General features: G+C 38.2%; 1 protein-coding gene across 1 annotated transcript in view; it reads right to left on the bottom strand.

The window, feature by feature from the left end:
* SLAMF7 (SLAM family member 7) overlaps nt 1-4087 on the bottom strand; it is a 36837-nt gene extending 32750 nt beyond the window's left edge. Inside the window, 1 exon segment of the mRNA XM_066255164.1 lies at nt 3968-4087. Within this exon segment, the coding sequence (XP_066111261.1) occupies nt 3968-4022 (55 nt within the window). The 5' untranslated portion in view covers nt 4023-4087.
* Nucleotides 4088-18959: the final 14872 nt, after the last annotated feature.

Consider the following 18959-nt stretch of genomic DNA (forward strand, 5'->3'; position numbering starts at 1 on the left):
GTCATTGATTGCTCTCTTATATGTGCCTTGATGGGGGAGGGGGGTAAGTACCAGCCAAGCCAGTGACCCCTTGCGCAAGCCAGTGACCATGCATGGGGTCATATTTATAACTCCACACTCAAGCCCTATGAGCCTGCACTCAAGCCAGTGACCTTGGGGTTTCAAACCTGGGTCCTCTGCATCCCAGGCCAATGCTCTGCACCACTGCCTGGTCAGGCTTTAATTGTAGTTTTTAAAATAAAAATTTAAAACTATATTTAATATACTAACCTATAAAACATCAGAGCTTAGTCTAGCCTACCTTAAATATGCTCAGAACATTTAATTGCCTAATTAGTTGGGCAATTATTTTAAGTTTCACTTTAAGATATTTCATCTAAAAAGTAATTGCCTTCCTCTTTTTCTGACCAGAAGGAGACAGAGCTAGGCATTTTGTAAACATCATGGGATGAGGAAACAGAAAACCTAATATCAAAAGATCACTGGCAATAAAATATACTGTAGAGTATGGGTTGTAGACCCTCATAGTCACATGGATGACTGGAAGTGTGGCTGGCTGGCACTGCCTAGCATCATGACAGAGCATTGTATTGCATATTGCTCACTTGGGAAAAGATCAAAATTCAAAATTTGAAGTATGATTTCTACTGATGCACACTACCATAAAGTAAAAAAATAGAAATATGAGCCATTGTAAGTCAGGGATCATCTGTACATACAGCAGAGGCTTGCAAATCTCCCAATTCACCTAGCGGGCTTACCACCCCTCCAACCCTAACTCACAGCATTCATATTCAAGTCCTCTACTGCTGTCGCTTTCACTCATCTCCTGCCTCCTCTGTTTTGTCTTTTCTGATCCTTTCCAACATCTTCCCAATTCACCCTCACCCACTTTTTTTCTGTTTTCCTTTTGTTACTTTTCTCCTCAACACTCCTGTATCATTTATGATCACAAAATCCTTGAGGGGAACATGTTATGTGCCCATTTTTCAGATGAGAATACTGAGGCTGCAGAGCTGCTCTTTGGTCCCTCTTAACTTGGACAGGGTGGGTCCCTATTGGTGCATTCACATACTGGAAACAGTTACTTGTTCTTCTTGGGCATTCCCAGCCCCTGTTTTGGTCTCACATACCTGAAGTGGGAAGGAATCACAACTAACTCTCCTGGAAAAAGTCAGGTTGAATATACATTTATTGAACACTTCTCTGGTGTCAGCTACAGTGTTAGGCAGGTTTGTGTGATGAAAAAGCACCAGCTTTGGGAACTTAATCTCTGCTCTCCTCCTTAGTAGTTGTAGAATTTTATCCAAGAGACCTTGACCTCTCTGAGCCTAAGTTTTTTCATCTGTAAATCATGGATTATAATATCTATCTTATACACTTCTGAGGAGATTGTATAAAAAATGCTGTGGATGTAGGAGGATCTTAATTAATTATTATTATTATCATTGTTTTGCCTTTGATGTCTCATTTAAAACACCACAATACTTCTTCAAGTTTTGTTTCATTTTCATTATCTACTTGTGAAGACCAAGGTTCAGAGACTGAGGAACTTACCCCATACAATATAGCTACTAAGTTAAACCCAGAAGTCCTAATCCAGGACCAGCACTGCTCCCACCTTCCTGTCCACTGGAGGTTCTAGGACTATCCTGGATTCCTTTCGCCCATGGAACATGTCCCACTCAGGCTGCCCATAGGTTCCTGGAGCACAGCACACACTGTGCCCTGCTGCTCACAGTTCAGGTTTTGGGTGAGTACCTGCCAGTCCTCCCCTACTTTACCTTCCCCAAGTTTCACTTTAAGAACCATTTCCGTTCAGGGAAACAGTTTATAAAGTCAGAACCCATTTTAGAACCAACTACTTTGAACCAGGTGCATCCTAAGAATAGAAGTTTCTCAATAAAGTACATAGAAGAAGACATAGGTTCTAAACTCATGGACCTTGGTTTTAAAGAGCATTTTATGAATTAGACTCAAAAGGCAAGAGAAGTGAAGGCAAAAATTAATGAATGGGACTACATCAGACTAAGAAGTTTTTGCTCAGCAAGAGAAACTGACAACAAAATAAACAGACAGCCAACTAAATGGGAAATGATATTTTCAAACAACAGCTCAGATAAGGGCCTAATATTCAAAATATACAAAGAACTCATAAAACTCAACAACAAACAAACAATCCAATAAAAAAAATGGGAAGAGGACATGAACAGACACTTCTCCCAGGAAGAAATACAAATGGCCAACAGATATATGAAAAGATGCTCATTTACATTAGTTATTAGAGAAATGCAAATCAAAACTGCAATGAGATACCACCTCACACCTGTTAGATTAGCTATTATTAACAAGACACGTAATAGCAAATGTTGGAGAGGCTGTGGAGAAAAAGGAACCCTCATTCACTGTTGGTGGAAATGTAAAGTAGTACAATGATTATGGAAGAAAGTATGGTGGTTCCTCAAAAAACTAAAAATAGAACTACCTTATGACCCAGCAATCCCACTACTGGGTATATACCCCCAAAACTCAGAAACATTGATACGTAAAGACACATGCAGCCCCATGTTCATTGCAGCATTGTTCACAGTGGCCAAGACATGAAAACAACCAAAAAGCCCTTCAATAGATGACTGGATAAAGAAGATGTGGCACATATACACTATGGAATACTACTAAGGCTAAGAAATGATGACATCGGATCATTTACAACAAAATGGTAGGATCTTGATGACATTATACGAAGTGAAATAAGTAAATCAGAAAAAACCAAGAACTGCATTATTCCATAAGTAGGTAGGACATAAAAACGAGACTAAGAGACATGGACAAGAGTGTGGTGGTTACGGGGGGGGGGGGGAGGAGAAGGAGGGAGAGGGGAAGGGAGAGGAGGAGGGGCACAAAGAAAACTAGATAGAAGGTGACACAGGACAATCTGACTTTGGGTGATGGGTATGCAACATAACTGAATGACAAGATAACCTGGACATGTTTTTTTGAACATATGTACCCTGATTTATTGATGTCACCCCATTAAAATTAATAAAAATTAAAAAAAAGAATAGAAGTTTCTAATGAATGCAAGCAGGTTGAGCATCTGCTGATGCTGAACAGATAGGGAGGACAGGTGGTAGGGAAGAAAGGACGGGGAGTTCCCACTGACTGTGTGGTCTTGCGCAGATGACTTAAGGAAGACCTGGGGCACACATAAGCAAATTGGCTATACCAAATCCTCAGAGGGAGACCTTATGGAAGTACTCCAGGAGTTGGTGACCACAGGTATATTCCTAATTTATGGAGCTCCTGGTCTGTTCTGAGATCCCTGTGGATAGTAAAATGTTCAAAGACTAGAGTACCTCTGACAAGTGGAAGAAGTTTCATGAAATTAAACATAACTACAATATGAGTTGGTTTTCTGCATAAAGACTGATTACATTGTTTGGGTTAAGAGATAAAATTCAAATACTGTACATATTTCCTTTCACCAATATAATTGTTTTATATAAGCATTTAAAAACATTTCTAAATATAAAATATACAAGTACCTTATAATATATTTAAAGAAATTATTTTTAAAATATTAATAAAAAGTAAACATACACCTGTATGATATAATTTTGTTTTTAAAGTTGTCCTCAAGGGAGAGAAGGCTAAGGTCAAGGGAAAATGACATTCTTCATCTAATTTGTAGCAGAGATTGTGATTAGATCACAGGTCTTCCTGATATCCAACACGGCTTCTTTCAGCCCTTCCTTTCCTAGGACAGTCAGAAGGGGAGCTGCCCCCGGAATCATTCCTTTACCTCTCTCTTTAGTATTTGTCTGCCCTCAGTGATGGAGAGGTCATAGGATGTAAAAAGTAATTAAATAAGGTAGCAGAGCCTCCTGAGTTGATTCAAAGCCCCAGAGTAGACCCAGGACCCATAATGGGGAAGGGAGTCAAAGCAGAAGGATTTGGCTGAACTCACCTGTGAGCTGGCAGAGGAGAAAGATGAGAATGAAGCTAGCTGGGGAACCAAGCATATTGTTCTCTGGAGGTCAGTCTCTAAAATGATTTTACTTCCTCCCACCCGTACCACTGGGGTTTCTTTCTCAACCGAGGTTTTTAGAAGTAGGAGGGGTCATGAGATTAACACATGATAATGAGTCATTCCTTGTCAGTGCCTAGTATGTACTAGTGTTTAACTAGAGAGGGGAAAGTAAACTGAGCCCCAAAGGTGAGGAAAGCCCCATTTTACAGATTAGGAGTCCTCAGAGAGTCTAGGAGTTGATCAAGGACATATGGCCAGCCTTTTCTGCTATACCACATGAACTCTCAGAGATTCAACACAGAGGAGAGGGAAGGAAATAGGTTAGGTGTGTGTGTGGGGGTGCACCAATAATAATAATAATATTTATTGAGTGTCACTGAGTGCCAGCAGTATGTGTATTCTTTTAATTCTCATAACACCTCTGTGAGTGAGATACTACCATAATCTCTATCTTTCATATGAAAAAATTAAGATTTACACTGTAGTACAATAAAATTAAGATATTTTTTAAATCAAAAGAAACCATTATGCAAGTAAAAAAGCAAGCTACAAAGTCTTTGTAATATATTTATTTCACAAGACTCTTATACCCATAATATATAAAGAAGTTGTCTAATAAGAATTAGACAGACCACCCAATGGGCAAGAGACTCAAATAGAAACTTCATAAAAAAGAATACGTATTCAAATAGAATATCAAGAGAAACCACTTAGAAAATAAAGCAAATATGGATAGCGTAAAGGTCAATAGAAACATTAAAGTAAATTTAAAAATTTTTAATAATAATTCTTGGCCCTGGCCAGTTGGCTCAGTGGTAGAGCATCAGCCTGGCATGTGGAAGTCCTAGGTTCAGTTTACAGTCAGGGTACACAGGAGAAGTGACCATCTGCTTCCCCACCCCTCTTCCCTCTATCTTTATCTCTCTCTGCTTCTCCCACAGCCATGGCTCAATTGGTTTGAGCAAGCTGACCCTAAGTGCTGAGGATAGCTCAGTAGACTTGCCTCAGCTACCAAGCAATAAAGCAGCAGCCTCAGATGGGCAGAGTACTGCCTAGTAGGGTACTTGCCAGGTGGATCTTAGTTAGAGTACATGTAGGAGTCTGTCTCTGCCTCCCCACCTCTCACTTAATTTAAAAATAATACTACTAATAATAATTCTTAGAAAAGAAAGGAAAAATGATGAAACCAAAAAGAGAGTGAGCAAGTAGAAAACACGATAAAAATGGTAGACCTAAATCTAACTATAGTCATCTTCTGCATAATAATAAGAATACTTTCTGAAAAATATGTCATTAAACAATTCTGTTATTATTCAAACATCATAGAGCTCACTTACACAAACCTAGATAGTATAGCTTATTATGCACCTAGGGTATACGGTATAGCCCATTGTTTTTAGGCTACAAACCTATACATCATGTTACTGTATTAAATATTATAGGCAACTGTAATACAATGGCAAGTACTTGTATATCTAAGTCTATCTAAAAAGAAAATGTAAAATAAAAATATAACATAAAGATTAAAAGATGAGCCTGACCAGGTAATGGCACAGTGAATAGAGCATCAGAATGGGACATGGAGGATCCAGGTTCAAAAACCTGAGATCACTGGCTTGAGCGCAGGCTCATCTGGTTTGAGCAAGGCTCACCAGCTTGAGCCCAAGGTCACTGGCTTAAGCAAGGGGTCACTCGGTCTGTTGTAGCCCCTCCAGTCAAGGCACATTTGATAAAGCAATCAATGAACAACTAAGGTGCCGCATCGAAGAATTGATGCTTCTCATCTTTCTCCCTTCCAGTCTGCCTATCCCTATCTCTGTCTCTCCCTGTCTCTGTCTCTCTCTCTCTCTCTCTCTCTCTCTCACACACACACACACACACACACACACACACACACACAGATTAAAAAATGGTGCAACTATATAGGTTACTTACCATAAATGGAGCTTGCAGGACTGAAAGTTGTTTTGGGTTAGTGAGTGAGTGGTGAGCAAATGTGAAGGCCTAAAGCATTACTGTACACTACTGTACAGTTTAGAACTTATAAACACATAGTCTACAATAAATTAATAAAACAAACATGAGAGTAAATAAATCACAAGAAAGAAATTTCTATGTAAGACAGTTTTTGTTTTATTTACCAATCTGTGGACTTGTCTGTCAACTTTTTTAATTTAGAAATTAAATTTAATGAAGTGACATTGATCAATAAAAGTACATAGGAGCCCTGGCTGGCTGGCTCAGTGGTAGAGCATCAGCCCAGCATGTGGATGTCCCGGGTTCAATTCCCAGCCAGGGCACACAGGAAAGGCGCCCATCTGTATCTCCACCCTTCTCCCTCTCCTTTCTTTCTGTCTCCCTCTCCCCTTCCCACAGCCAAGGCTCCATTGGAGCAAGGTTGGCCCCAGGCACTGAGTATGGCTCCATGGCCTCTGCCTCAGGCACTAGAATGGCCCTGATTGCAACGTCCCAGATGGGCAGAGCATCACTCCCTAGTGGGCGTGCCAGGTGGATCCTGGTCGGGGGTACGCAGGAGTCTGTCTCTCGGCCTCCCTGCTTTAAAAAAAAATAGCGTATAGGTTTCAAGTGAACATCTGTATAGTATTTGAACTTTGATTGTGTGGTGTGTCCATCACCCAAAGTCAAATCATTTTCTGTCACCATATATTTGTCTCTTTGCTTCCCTATTCCCACCCCCTCCACCTGGTCACCAGTTCACTTTTATCTATATCCATGAGTCTCAGTTTTATACCCCACATATGTGTGAAATCATATAGGTCTTAGCTTTTTCTAATTTACTTATTTCACTTAGTATAATGTTCTCAAAGTTAATCCATGTTTTTGTTAATGGCAATATATCATCATTTCTTATGGCTGAATGGTATTCCATTGTATATATTTATCACATCTTTTTTTTTAATTAAGTGAGAGGTAGGAAGGCAGAGAGACAGATTCCTGCCTGTGCCCCAATTGGGATCCACCTGGTAAGCCCCCTACTAGGTGATGCTCTGCCCATCTGGGGTCGCTGATCCATTGCTCAGCAGCTGAGCTATTTTAGTGCCTAAAGCAAAGCTACCAAGCCATCCTCATGTGCCCAGGGCCAACTTGCTGAAACCATTTGATTCATAGCTATGGGAGGAGAAGAGAGAGAGAGAGAGGAAAGAGAGAGAGAGAGAGAGAGAGAGAAAGACTGAGGCTAGGATGTGTTTCATCTTACACCAATTCAGGTTACCTCACTGTCATAGGTACAGAACTGTGTTGTAACCCGAGGACCCACTGTACTTAGGTCCTTTACATCCTTCGTTAAGTTTATTCCTAGATATTTTTGTTGTTGCTTTTGCAATTGTAAAATTAATTTTTTAAATTTATTTTCTGAAGTTTCATTTTGTATCTTGTGACTTTACTGAATTTGTTTATTATTTCTAATAGTTATTCGGTGGAGTTTGTGGTTTCCTATATACAGATTCCTATTATCTGCAAAAAGTAATACTTTTATTTCTTTTCTCATAAGGATGCCTTTAATTTCTTTCTCTTGCCTAATTGCTGTGGCTAAAACTTCCAGACCTATGATGAATAAGAGTGGAGAGAGTGAGCATCCTTTTCTTGCTCCTGATTTTAGAGGAAAAGGTTTCAGTTTTTCACCATTTGGTATGATATTAGGTGATGGTTTTTCATATATGGCCTTTATTATGTTGAGGTACTTTTATTCTATACCCCTTTTATTGTGTGTTTTAAACATAACTGAATGTTGTATCTTATTAAATGCCTTTTCCACATCTATTGATAGAAGTATATAATTTCTGTCCTCTGTTCTGTTGATGTGCTGTATTACATTGATTGATTTTCAGATGTTGAACCATACTTGTACTTCTGGAATAGATCCCACTTGATTGTGATGTACAGTGTGTCCGTAAAGTCATGGTGCACTTTTGACCAGTCACAGGAAAGCAACAAAAGATGATAGAAATGTGAAATCTGCACCAAATAAAAGGAAAACCCTCCCAGTTTCTGTAGGATGATGTGGCAGCATGTGCACATGCACAGATGATACAGCAGAGCAGCCCACGGCCATGCCAGTCGAGATGTGGACGGTACAGAGGAAAGTTCAGTGTATTCTGTGGCTCACTAAATTTGAACCCGTGACCAAAGTGCAACATGAATATTGGCACGTTTATAATGAAGTTCCACCACATAGGAATAACATTACTCGGTGGGATAAGCAGTTGAAGCCAAACTGGCAGTTTGGTGGAGAAACCCCGTTCTGGTAGGCCATCAGTCAGTGATGAGTCTGTAGAGGCTATACGGGATAGCTACCTGAGGAGCCCTAAAAAATCTGTGTGCGAGCCCACATCGAACTGCATTGAATAGGTATGAAACTAGGAGAGTTTTCCTTTTATTTGGTGCAGATTTCACATTTCTATCTTCTTTTGTTGCTTTCTTGTGACTGGTTAAAAGTGCACCATGATTTTATGGATACACTGTATTACTTTTTTTTTAAATTTTATTTATTTATTTATTCATTTTTTAGAGAGGAGAGAGAGTTAGAGTGAGAGAGAGAGAGAGAGAGAGAAGGGGGGAGGAGCAGGAAGTATCAACTCCCATATATGTCTTGACCAGGCAAGCCCAGGGTTTTGAACCAGTGACCTCACCATTCCAGGTCAACACTTTATCCACTGCGCCACCACAGGTCAGGCTGTATTATTTTTTTAATGTATTGTTGTATTTGATTTGCTAGTATTTTGTTTAGGATTTTTGCATCTATATTCATTAGAGATATTGATCTGTAGTTTTCTTTTTTGTATTGTCCTTGCCTGGTTTTGTTATCAGTGTTATGTTGGTCTCATAAAATGTATTAAGAAGTATTGCTTCTTATTCTATTATTTTTTTAAAAAAGACTTTGAAAAGAATAGGTACCAAATCTTTAAATGTTTGGTAGAATTCAGTAGTGTAGCCATTTGGTCCTGGACTTTTATTTTGGAAGAGGTTTTTAATAGTTACTTCTATTTCCTCTCTACTTATGGGTCTATTTAAGTTTTCCACTTCTTCATGACTCAGTCTAGAAAGATTATGTAGTTTTAGGAACTTATCCATTTTTTCTATATTGTTAAATTTGGTGGCATATATTTCATAATATTCTACTATGATCCTTTGTATACCTGTGATGTCTGTGTTAATTTCTCCTTTTTCATTTCAGATTTTGTTTATATGAATCCTTCTTCTTTTTTCCTCAGTGAGTCTAGCCTGAAGTTTTTCAATTTTATTGATCTTTACAAAGAACCAGCTCTGTTGTGTTAATATTTTCTATAGTTTTTTTGTTCTCCATTTAATTTAGTTCTGCTCTAATTTTTATTATTTCCTTTCTTCTGCTGACACTGAGTTGCCTTTGTTCTGCTTTTCCTAGTTCTTTCAAATATAATATTAGGTTGTTTACTTGGGATCTCTCTTGAATCATGACATAAGCTGGTAATGCTATAAACTTTCCTCTTATTACTGATTTTACTGTATCCCAGAAATTTTGATATGTTGTTTTGTCATTCTCATTTACCTTTGTATAACTTTTTATCTATGCATTATTTCTTGAATTATTAATTTTTAAAAGTATGTAGTTTAATTTCCTCTGTGAGTTTTTTTACTTCCTTTTTGCAGTTGAATTCTTATTTCAGAGCCTATGGTCAGAGAATATGCTTGGTATAATTTCAAACATTTTTAATTTTTTGAAGTTATGTTTTTAGCCCAACATATGGTCTATCTTTGAGAATGTTCCATGTGTACTGGAAAAGAATGAATAATCTGATGTTCTGACACAAAATGTTTTATAAATGTCAATTATGTCCAATTGTTATAGTGTGTCATTTAAGGCTATTTCTTTATAAACTTTTGGTTTGGATGATCTATGTTATGTCAGTGGTTTGCTGAGATCTTCAACTATGACTGTGTTTGTCTGTTTCTCCTATAATTCTGTTAGTAGTTTTCTTATATATTTTGGTGCATATATATTAAGAAATGTTATGTCTTCTTGATAAAATGTCTCCATTATTATAAAATTTCCATCTTTGTTTCCTGTTACCTTTGTTGTCCTGAAATCAGTGTTGTCAGATATAAGTATAGCTATACCTGCTCTTCTTTGGGTATTATTTCCTTGAAGATTCATTTTCCAACCTTTTATTTTGAGTCTATTTTTTGTCCTCGCAGCTTAGATGGATGTCCTGAAGGCAACATTTGTTTCATTTTTTTTTTTTTTGAGCCAATCTTCTACTCTTTTTTTTTTTTCAGAGACAGAGAGAGAGTCAGAGAGAGGGATAGATAGGGACAGACAGACAGGTACAGAGAGAGATGAGAAGCATCAATCATCAGTTTTTTGTGGCAACACCTTAGTTGTTCATTGATTGCTTCTCATATGTGCCTTGACCATGGGGCTACAGCAGACCAAGTAACCCCTTGCTTGAGCCAGCGACCTTGGGTTCAAGCTGGTGAGTTTTGCTCAAACAAGGTGAGCCCGTGCTCAAGCTGGCAATCTTGGGGTCTCGAACCTGGGTCTTCCGCATCCCAGTCCAATGCTCTATCCACTGCGCCACCACCTGGTCAGGCCAATCTTCTACTCTTTATTGGTGAGTTCAGTCTATTTTCATTTAGGGTAATTATTGATGCATGAGGATTTTCTGTAGCCATTTTATGTTTTGTTTTCTGGCAGCTCTGTGTTTCCTTTGGGTTTTTTTTTCCTTTGTGTTTCTGTCACTTGGTTTTGTTTGTTGGTATTCCATACTTCTTTCCTCTGATTCCCCCTTTTTTAAGTTATGTATTTCAGTTTTGATATTTTCATGGGTATTTAGTATTTGGTTATTGAGAAAATAAGTTTCATATATACAAGAGTCCTTTGTCTTATAAGTGATTTTGCCCACCAAACTCTTTTGCCACATTGGACATTTATCATCTCCCCTTTTATATTTTTGTTTATATTGTAACCTTGTGGGGCTTTTACTTGTAGCTTTGTGTTGTTTTATTCTTTATATTAGATAGAATAACTCCCTTGAGTATTTTCTCCAGTGAGTGTTTTCTGGGGATAAATTTCCTTCTGAATATTTGAAGTGTGACTTTGATGAATATGGTATTGTTGGCTGGTAATTCTTCTCTTTCAGCACTTGAATATTTGGATCCACTCTCTTCTTGTTTGTAGAATTTCTGCTGAGAAGTCTGATGATAACCTAATGGGTCTTCCTTTATATGTTATTTTCTTTTCCTTAGCTACCTTGTGGATTCCTTCTTTGTTTTTGATTTTTGACAATTTTATTACAATGTGCCTTGGAGAAAGTCTGTTTGGGTTGAGGTAACTCAGTGTTCTGTTAATTTGGCACTCTCTTTGCTTCTTGAATTTGAGGATCTAACTTTTTCTACAGGTTTGAGAAGTTTTCATCAATTATTTGTTTTAATAGGTTCTCCATTTGCTTCTCCATCTCATTTTCATCTGCAATATCGTTGTTATTATATTGCTCTTTCTGATGGAGTCAGACAATTTTGTACAGCTATCTCATTTATTAAAAATTCTTGATTCACTCTTTTTTTCCTCTGTAGTATCTCTAGTTGCTTGTCTTTAATGTCACTGACTCTCTCCTCTATTTTAGCCTGTTTTATTAGCTAAACTTGCCAACTCATTTTTCAATTCATGTATTGAGTTTTTCATCTCTGTTTTTAAAGTTTCATTCTCCTTGGTGAGGAACTCATTTTATTTTCTGAGCTCATTAAGTTGCCTATCAGTGTTTTCTTGCATCTTGTTGAGTATTTTCAGAACTTCAGTTTTAAAAATTTCTATTATTTAACTCCAAGGTTTCCATGTGATTGAGATTGCTTTCTGGAGATTTTTTATTTTCTTACTGAACTGTGTCTCTTTCTTTGGTAACCATGGTATTCACTTTTTTTCTACCTCAAGGGCATTTGAGGCAGTTGTATTGTTAAGAAATTAGGCACAACACAGCAACAAAGAATAAAAATAAACAACAAATTAAAAATAAAAGATAAAAACCACAAAAAAAACAAAGAACAAAAAATAACAATGAAGTGAAACAAAACAACAACAATAAAAGAAAATATGACAAATCTAAAATTAGAAAAGAAAAATCCCCCCCAAACACCAGAGAGAACAGAAGACTTCTAAGAGTTTATTTTGTTATTGTTGTTTTTTGTTTTGTTTGTTTTTTAGTAGGTGGCACCAGGTTACAAGTTTTAGCTTTGTAACATTCCCAGACTGGCCTCCACTGAGGTATTGCTGTTGCAGTGATGGGTGGAGCATGTTGTAATGTTTATGACTCTGGCAATGGCAAGATCAGTCCTCTGGGTACTCCTATCTGCATTTCATAAGACCAAGGGACCAGACAAAGACCATCTCAGTTCTTCAGAGGAAAGAGTGTCTATGTAGAACTAGATGTAGGGTATGTCTCTGCCACTTTTTACACCTGCAAGGGGAAGTTGGTGGGATCTGGGAAGCTGGGGCCATGTTTTACATTTTTGTGTCTTTATCCAAGTGCAGGCTACTGGCAGATAGTGAGAACACTGGCACTGAACCCACACTCTGCCACCATTCTGGTCCAATAACTCTCCAAATACCCCCTAGTTCTCTGTTTCTCTTGGCAGAAAAGACCAAGTCACTCTCAGTTTTTTCCTCTTTGGAGCCCTAGCAGAAAAACAAAAATCAAAAAAACAACAGGCAATCTAGGTTTCTCTCTTCTCCAGAGCCCAAACACAAGTGCATCTTATTTTCTTGCCCCCCTTTTCAATACTTTTTATCTTTAATCCATTCAGTGCATGGATCTTCCAGGCAAGCCTATGAGCCCAACTGGGGTTTCTTTGCTGAGTTATAGCTGTTCAATTTGTTGAAATTTCAAAGAGAGAGATCAAGGCCATCACTCTCACTGCCATTATTCTGATGTCCTCTGACTGCCAAAAATTTTGTGCCAGTCCATGAAAGAGTTAACTCTCCTGAGATTGTATGAAGATTATGGAACCAATGATCTGAGTCAAATTTGTTTATGCTCAGGGTGATTTCTGCCTTAGCAGTCCCTAAAATAATTCTCCTATCTTCACTGTCCCAAAAGTGTTAAAAGGTTTATAAACCACTAATGTAAGGTTTTTCATGTGTTATTTATAAATGATAACATGTATAAATAAAAATAAGGACCACTGCTATTATGACTACCTAACATGCACCTCTGGATTACCTTCCACTCCCTGCCATGCACTGAACACTCGGGTTTCTTTTCATTCCCTAAGTCCTTATTGGCTTGCCCCTACCTCCACCCTCCAAATTCCTTTCCACTCCTCAGTGAGCTCCCCAAACCCTTCATGGGCCCCACTCACTATCCACTGGCCCCAGTTCACCATCTGGTGAATTCTTTTCTTTCGAGGCTATAAAAGTTGACCCAGGCAGGTGGCTTCAGATTACCTAGTGCTATAGTGAGAAGGACTGATCATGAGCACCACCAGAGGGTGTATACCTGAACCTTACAGACTCTTGAAGATTTTCATAGAATCTCCAGAACATTTACTTTAATAAAATATATATACAAATATAGTTATTATTTATTATTACTGTATTTTTGCAAAGCTTCCCATGTATGTTAAATAGGCCTAGTTAGTCTAAAATTTATCTTTTATTAAGAGAGAGAATAAATTCTTGAGGTATTCCAGGGACCCATTGAAATAATCCAGTCATTTTTGTCTCTCAAAATTTAAACATTGAGATTAGAAAGGCCTTTTGTTGCATCTATTCAATAACTTCTGTTACTAAAATTGTTGTCTAACTCTTTTGACCAATTTTGTATCTAGAACTGAATAAGTGCCTTCAGTATTGACTAAGAAACCAATCAGAAACAAGGAGGCTTCAGGGCAAATGCTCAAGGAAAACTTTGTCTATGGGCAAGCAAGCAGATTTCATTAAAAATTAAGGATATTAAGGGTTAAGAATTCTAATCAAATAAATGATGTCAGGCTAACAGTGGTGTGAAAGATATTCCTGATATTTGCCATTGAAATTTCATCAAATTGATCAACTCTTACTGTAGCAAATAAAGAAAAACAAATCCTAGCTGGGCTCACAGGAGCACCTGAAAAATCCATGCACACAATCAAGTAAAAGGGGAAAGAGTTGGAAGGAGGGGCATTATATAAAATGCACTCATGGTTCACTCTGAAGAGAAGCCCAGAGTGACTGGGTATTTTTTTCTACTGAGACTATGGGGAGGAAGGAAGCTCAGGCTATATGGGTTTTCTCTGCTTGGAATATGGAGAGGGAAACTCAGAGTGACTGGACCTCCTTATTCCAGGGGGAGTGGAGACCTTGAGGAGCAGAAGGGGTGATACTAAACCAAAGCAGCAGCAGACTGCCAGGTCACAGCCAGTGTTCCCGTGGTGGCCCACAGACCACACTCAGTGCAGAGACAGAAAACCAAAGTGCAGCCCCCCACAGCCTCCCAGATCCTGCCTCCCTCACCTCATGGGTACAGAGAGTGGCAGAGACAGACCCCACAGATAATTCTGCAGAGAAACTCTCTCCCTTGAAGAACATAGGTGCCCCATATCTGGATCTTGGTCTGTTGAGCCATAAGTAAGAGTGCCCAGAGGACTGAGATTGCCATTGCTAAAGCCAGAAAGCTGCAAAGCTTTAAAGCCCTCACAACATGCCCCATCCACCAGTGCTACTGCAACCCACCTACATACATCATTGTGACAGCAACATCTCAGCAAAGGTCAGCCCAGAAATTTCACAGAGTTAAACTTGTAATACAGTGACACCTACTGGAAGAAAACAGTAACCTCTCCTTTTTCTTTCTTTTTTTCTCTTTTGAATTTCATTTTATTTAATTTTTATATTTTTATCCTTATTTTTTATGTGTGTTATGTTTGTTTGCTTTGCTCTTACAGGACATTTTATTTGAGAACATCAGATTATAGATTTTTTCCAGTGTGCATGGAACATTCTCAAGGATAAACCATATGTCAGGTCACAAAACTGACATCAACAAATTAAGGAAGATTGAAAGACCAAGCATACTTTCTGACCATTGTCTTTGAAATTAGAATTAAACTGAAAAGAGGTGGTAAAGACACCCACAAAAATGCACTCAAGCACAATTGGCTCATGAACGCAGCCCTGCACATCCCATGCTCTACCCATGGCCCACACTCTCCCTAGTGTCAGAGAAGACCAAAGTATGGCCCCCAGCCTATCAGATCCCACTTTCCTCCCTTTGTGGTAATAAGAGTGGCCATAGTAGATCCCCACAGCTGACTTTCCAGGGCCACTATCTCCCCTGAGAGGTTGTGGTACCATGGGTTTGATCCCCATGGTTGGGACATAGGGAGGAGTGCCCCAAAATCTGAGGCTGCCATTGCTAGAGCCATGAAACTGCAAAGCTGTAAAGCTGAAACTGTAAAACCTTAACAAACACCACCCACCAATGAGACTGCTGCCCTGCCTCCATCTTTATGATAACAACGCCTCAGTGGAACTCTGCCCAAAAATTTCACAGAGTCAAAACTTGCAGTATATCATTACCTACTGAAAAAAGAATAAAGTAACCTCTCAAAACTGAAAAAATATTTTTTCTCATTTTTTCTTTTTCCTTTTTCTTTTTCCCATTTGAATTTCATTGTCCTTAGTTTTTTATATTTTTATACTTTCTGTTTTATTTTTGATACTTTTTTTACTCTTTTTTCTCTTCTCTTTTTTCTTTTTCTCATATGAACTTCATATTTCTTCAAATTATTATATTTTTACTCTTATTTTTTGTGGTGTTTCATTTGTTTTTTATTTAATATTTTTCTTTTTTCTTCTCAGTTCTTGCTCTTTGTTTTCTGTAGTTATTTTATACTTATTATTATTTTTAGAATTTTCAGTTTTTCACTGTAATTTTTCAATTTTCATTTTTTAGTTGTCTCTTGTTAGAGTTCTTAACAATACTCCTCTCAAATGCCATTAAGGAAGAAGAAATCAAATATCATAGATACACAAGACAGATGTAGATCAGATAGATAATAAAAAATCTCCAGAAAGAAATCTCAATTACATAGAAATCTTGAAGTTAAATGACAGAGAATTCAAAACTTAATGAGATACAAAAAAACACTGATAGGAAATTTAATGAGTGCAAAAAAATTTAATGAACTAGAAGAGTACTTCTAAGTAAAAGGTTAGAAATATTTCTCCAAGCACATAATACCCAAAGAAAAGCAAGTATCAGCCATACTCATATCTGACAATGCTGAATTCAAGACAACAAAAGTGCCTGATGAGGTGGTGGTGCAGTGGATAGAGCATCAGACTGAGATGCAGAGGACCCAGGTTCAAAACCCCAAGGTTGTCAGCTTGAGCATGGGCTCATCTGGCCTGAGTGCAAGCTCATGAACTTGAGCACAGGGTCACTGGCTTGAGCGTTGGATCATAAATATGAACCCATGGTCACTGGCTTGAGCCCAAAGGTCACTGGCTTGTAGTCCAAGGTTGCTGGCTAGAGCCCAAGGTTTCTGGTTTGAGAAAAGGATCACTCACTCTGCTGTACCCCCCCCCCAGTCAAGGCACATATGAGAAAGCAATCAATGAACAACTAAGGTGTCGCAACAAAAAATTGATGCTTCTTATTTTTCTCCCTTCTTGCCTGTATGTTTCTGTCTGTCCCTCTCTCTGACTTTCTCACTGTCTCTGTGGGAAAAAAAATACAACAAAGGTAACCAGAGACAAAAATAGTCATTTAATAATAATAAAGGAGACATTGTATCAAGGAGACATAACTCTTCTTAATATATGTGCACCAAAACAGGGAGACCAAAATATATAAGACATCTACTAACTAATCTAAAAATAGAAACAGACAAAAACACAATCATAGTTGGAAATTTCATCACACCACTGCACCTTTAGACAGATCATCCAAACAGAAAATCAATAAAGAAATATTAGCCTTCAATGACATACTAGATGACATGGACATAGTAGACATCAACAGGACACTTTATCCCAGAACTTCAGACTATACATTTTTCTTCAGTGTACATGAAAGGTTCTCAGGAATAGACCATATGCTGGGCCACAACACTAACCTCAACAAATTCAGTAAGATTAAAATTATATCAAGCATATATTCTGACCATAAGGCTTTGAAATTAGAATTCAACTATAAAAAGAAAGTAAATAAACTCACAAAAATGTGGACATTAAACAACATACTTCTAAAAAAATGACTGGGTCAAAAAAATAAATAAAAGCAGAGATCAAAAGATATCTACAGACAAAAGAAATAACAACATGACAGATCAAAATTTCTGGGATGCAGCAAAAGCAGTAATAAGTGAGAATTTTATCTCATTACAGGTTTATATCAAGAAGCAAGATAAAGCCCTGGCTGGTTGGCTCAGTGGTAGAGCATCAGCCCGGTGTGTGGAAGTTCCAGGTTCTATTCCCAGCCAGGGCACACAGGAGAAACATCCATCTGCTTCTCCACCCTTCCCCCTTTCCTTTCTCTCTATCTCTCTCTACCCCTCCCACAGCCAAGGTTCCATTGGAGCAAAGTTAGCCTGAGAATGACTTCATGGCCTCTGCTTCAGGTACTAGAATGGCTCCATCAGCAATAGAGCAATGGCCCAGAAGGGCAGAGTATTGCCCCCTGGTGGACATGTAAGGTGGATCCCTAGTTCAGTGCATGCAGGAGTCTGTTTCTCTGCCTCCCCGTTTCTCACTTCTGAAACACACACACACACACACACACACACACACACGAAACAAGATAGAGCCCAAGTAAACAACTTATCATCACATCTTAGGGAACAAGAAAAAGAACAAAGGCAACCCAACATCAGCAGAAGAAAGGAAACAGTAAAAATTAGAGCAGAAATAAATAAAATAGAGATTATAAAAACTATAGAAAAAATTAATACAACAAAGAGCTGGTTCTTTGAAAAGATTTATAAAATTTATAAACCCCTGGCTAGACTCACTAAGGAAAAAAGAGAAAGTATTTATACAAACAAAATCTGAAATGAAAGAGAAGAAATTACCGCAGACATCATAGATATACAAAACATCATAGAAGAATATTACGAAAGATTATATGCCACAAAATGCAACAACCTGGAGGAAATGAATAAATGATTGGATAAAGGAGATACAATACATACTCTATATACAATGGAATACTACTCAGCCACAAGAAATGATGACATATTACCATTTACAACAACATGGATGGACCTTGAGAACATTGTACTGAGTAAAACAAATAAATCAGAAAAAGCTAAGAACTATATGATTTCACACATAGATGGGATATGAAACAGAAACTAATGGACAGAGATGAAACTGAAGTGGTTACCAAGAGTAGGGGATGTTGGGGAAGGAGTGGGCAGAAGGGGGTAAAGAAGGACAAATATACGGTGGCAGAAATTGATTTGACCTTGAGTGATGGGTACACAACATAACAGTTCAAATGCTATAGAAATGTTTACCTGAAAACTATGTGCTCTTATGGATCAATGTCATCCCATTAAATTTAAAATAAAATTAAAAAAGAAAAGAAACCAATCAATTTGCTCCCCACTGTTAATCATATCTGGGGGGGGGGGAGTTTTGGGGGAAATTAGTAGTTTTAAAAAATAAAGCCTGACCAGGAGGTGGCATAGTGTATAAAGCATCACCCTGGGACACAGAGGACACAAGTTTGAAATCCAGAGGTCGCTGGCTTGAGTGTGGGTTCACCAACTTGAGCATAGGGTCACCAGCTTGAGCATAGGATCATAGACATGACCCCATAGTCACTGGCTGGAGCCCAAAGGTCACTGGCTTGGTTGCAGCCTCGTGGTCAAGGCACATAAGAGAAAGCAATCCAAGGTGCCACAAGAAAGAATTGATGCTTGTCATCTCTATCCATTCCTGTCTGTCTGTCCCAGT

The sequence above is a fragment of the Saccopteryx bilineata genome, chromosome 2 (genome assembly GCF_036850765.1).
Source record: "Saccopteryx bilineata isolate mSacBil1 chromosome 2, mSacBil1_pri_phased_curated, whole genome shotgun sequence".
NCBI lineage: Eukaryota > Metazoa > Chordata > Mammalia > Chiroptera > Emballonuridae > Saccopteryx > Saccopteryx bilineata.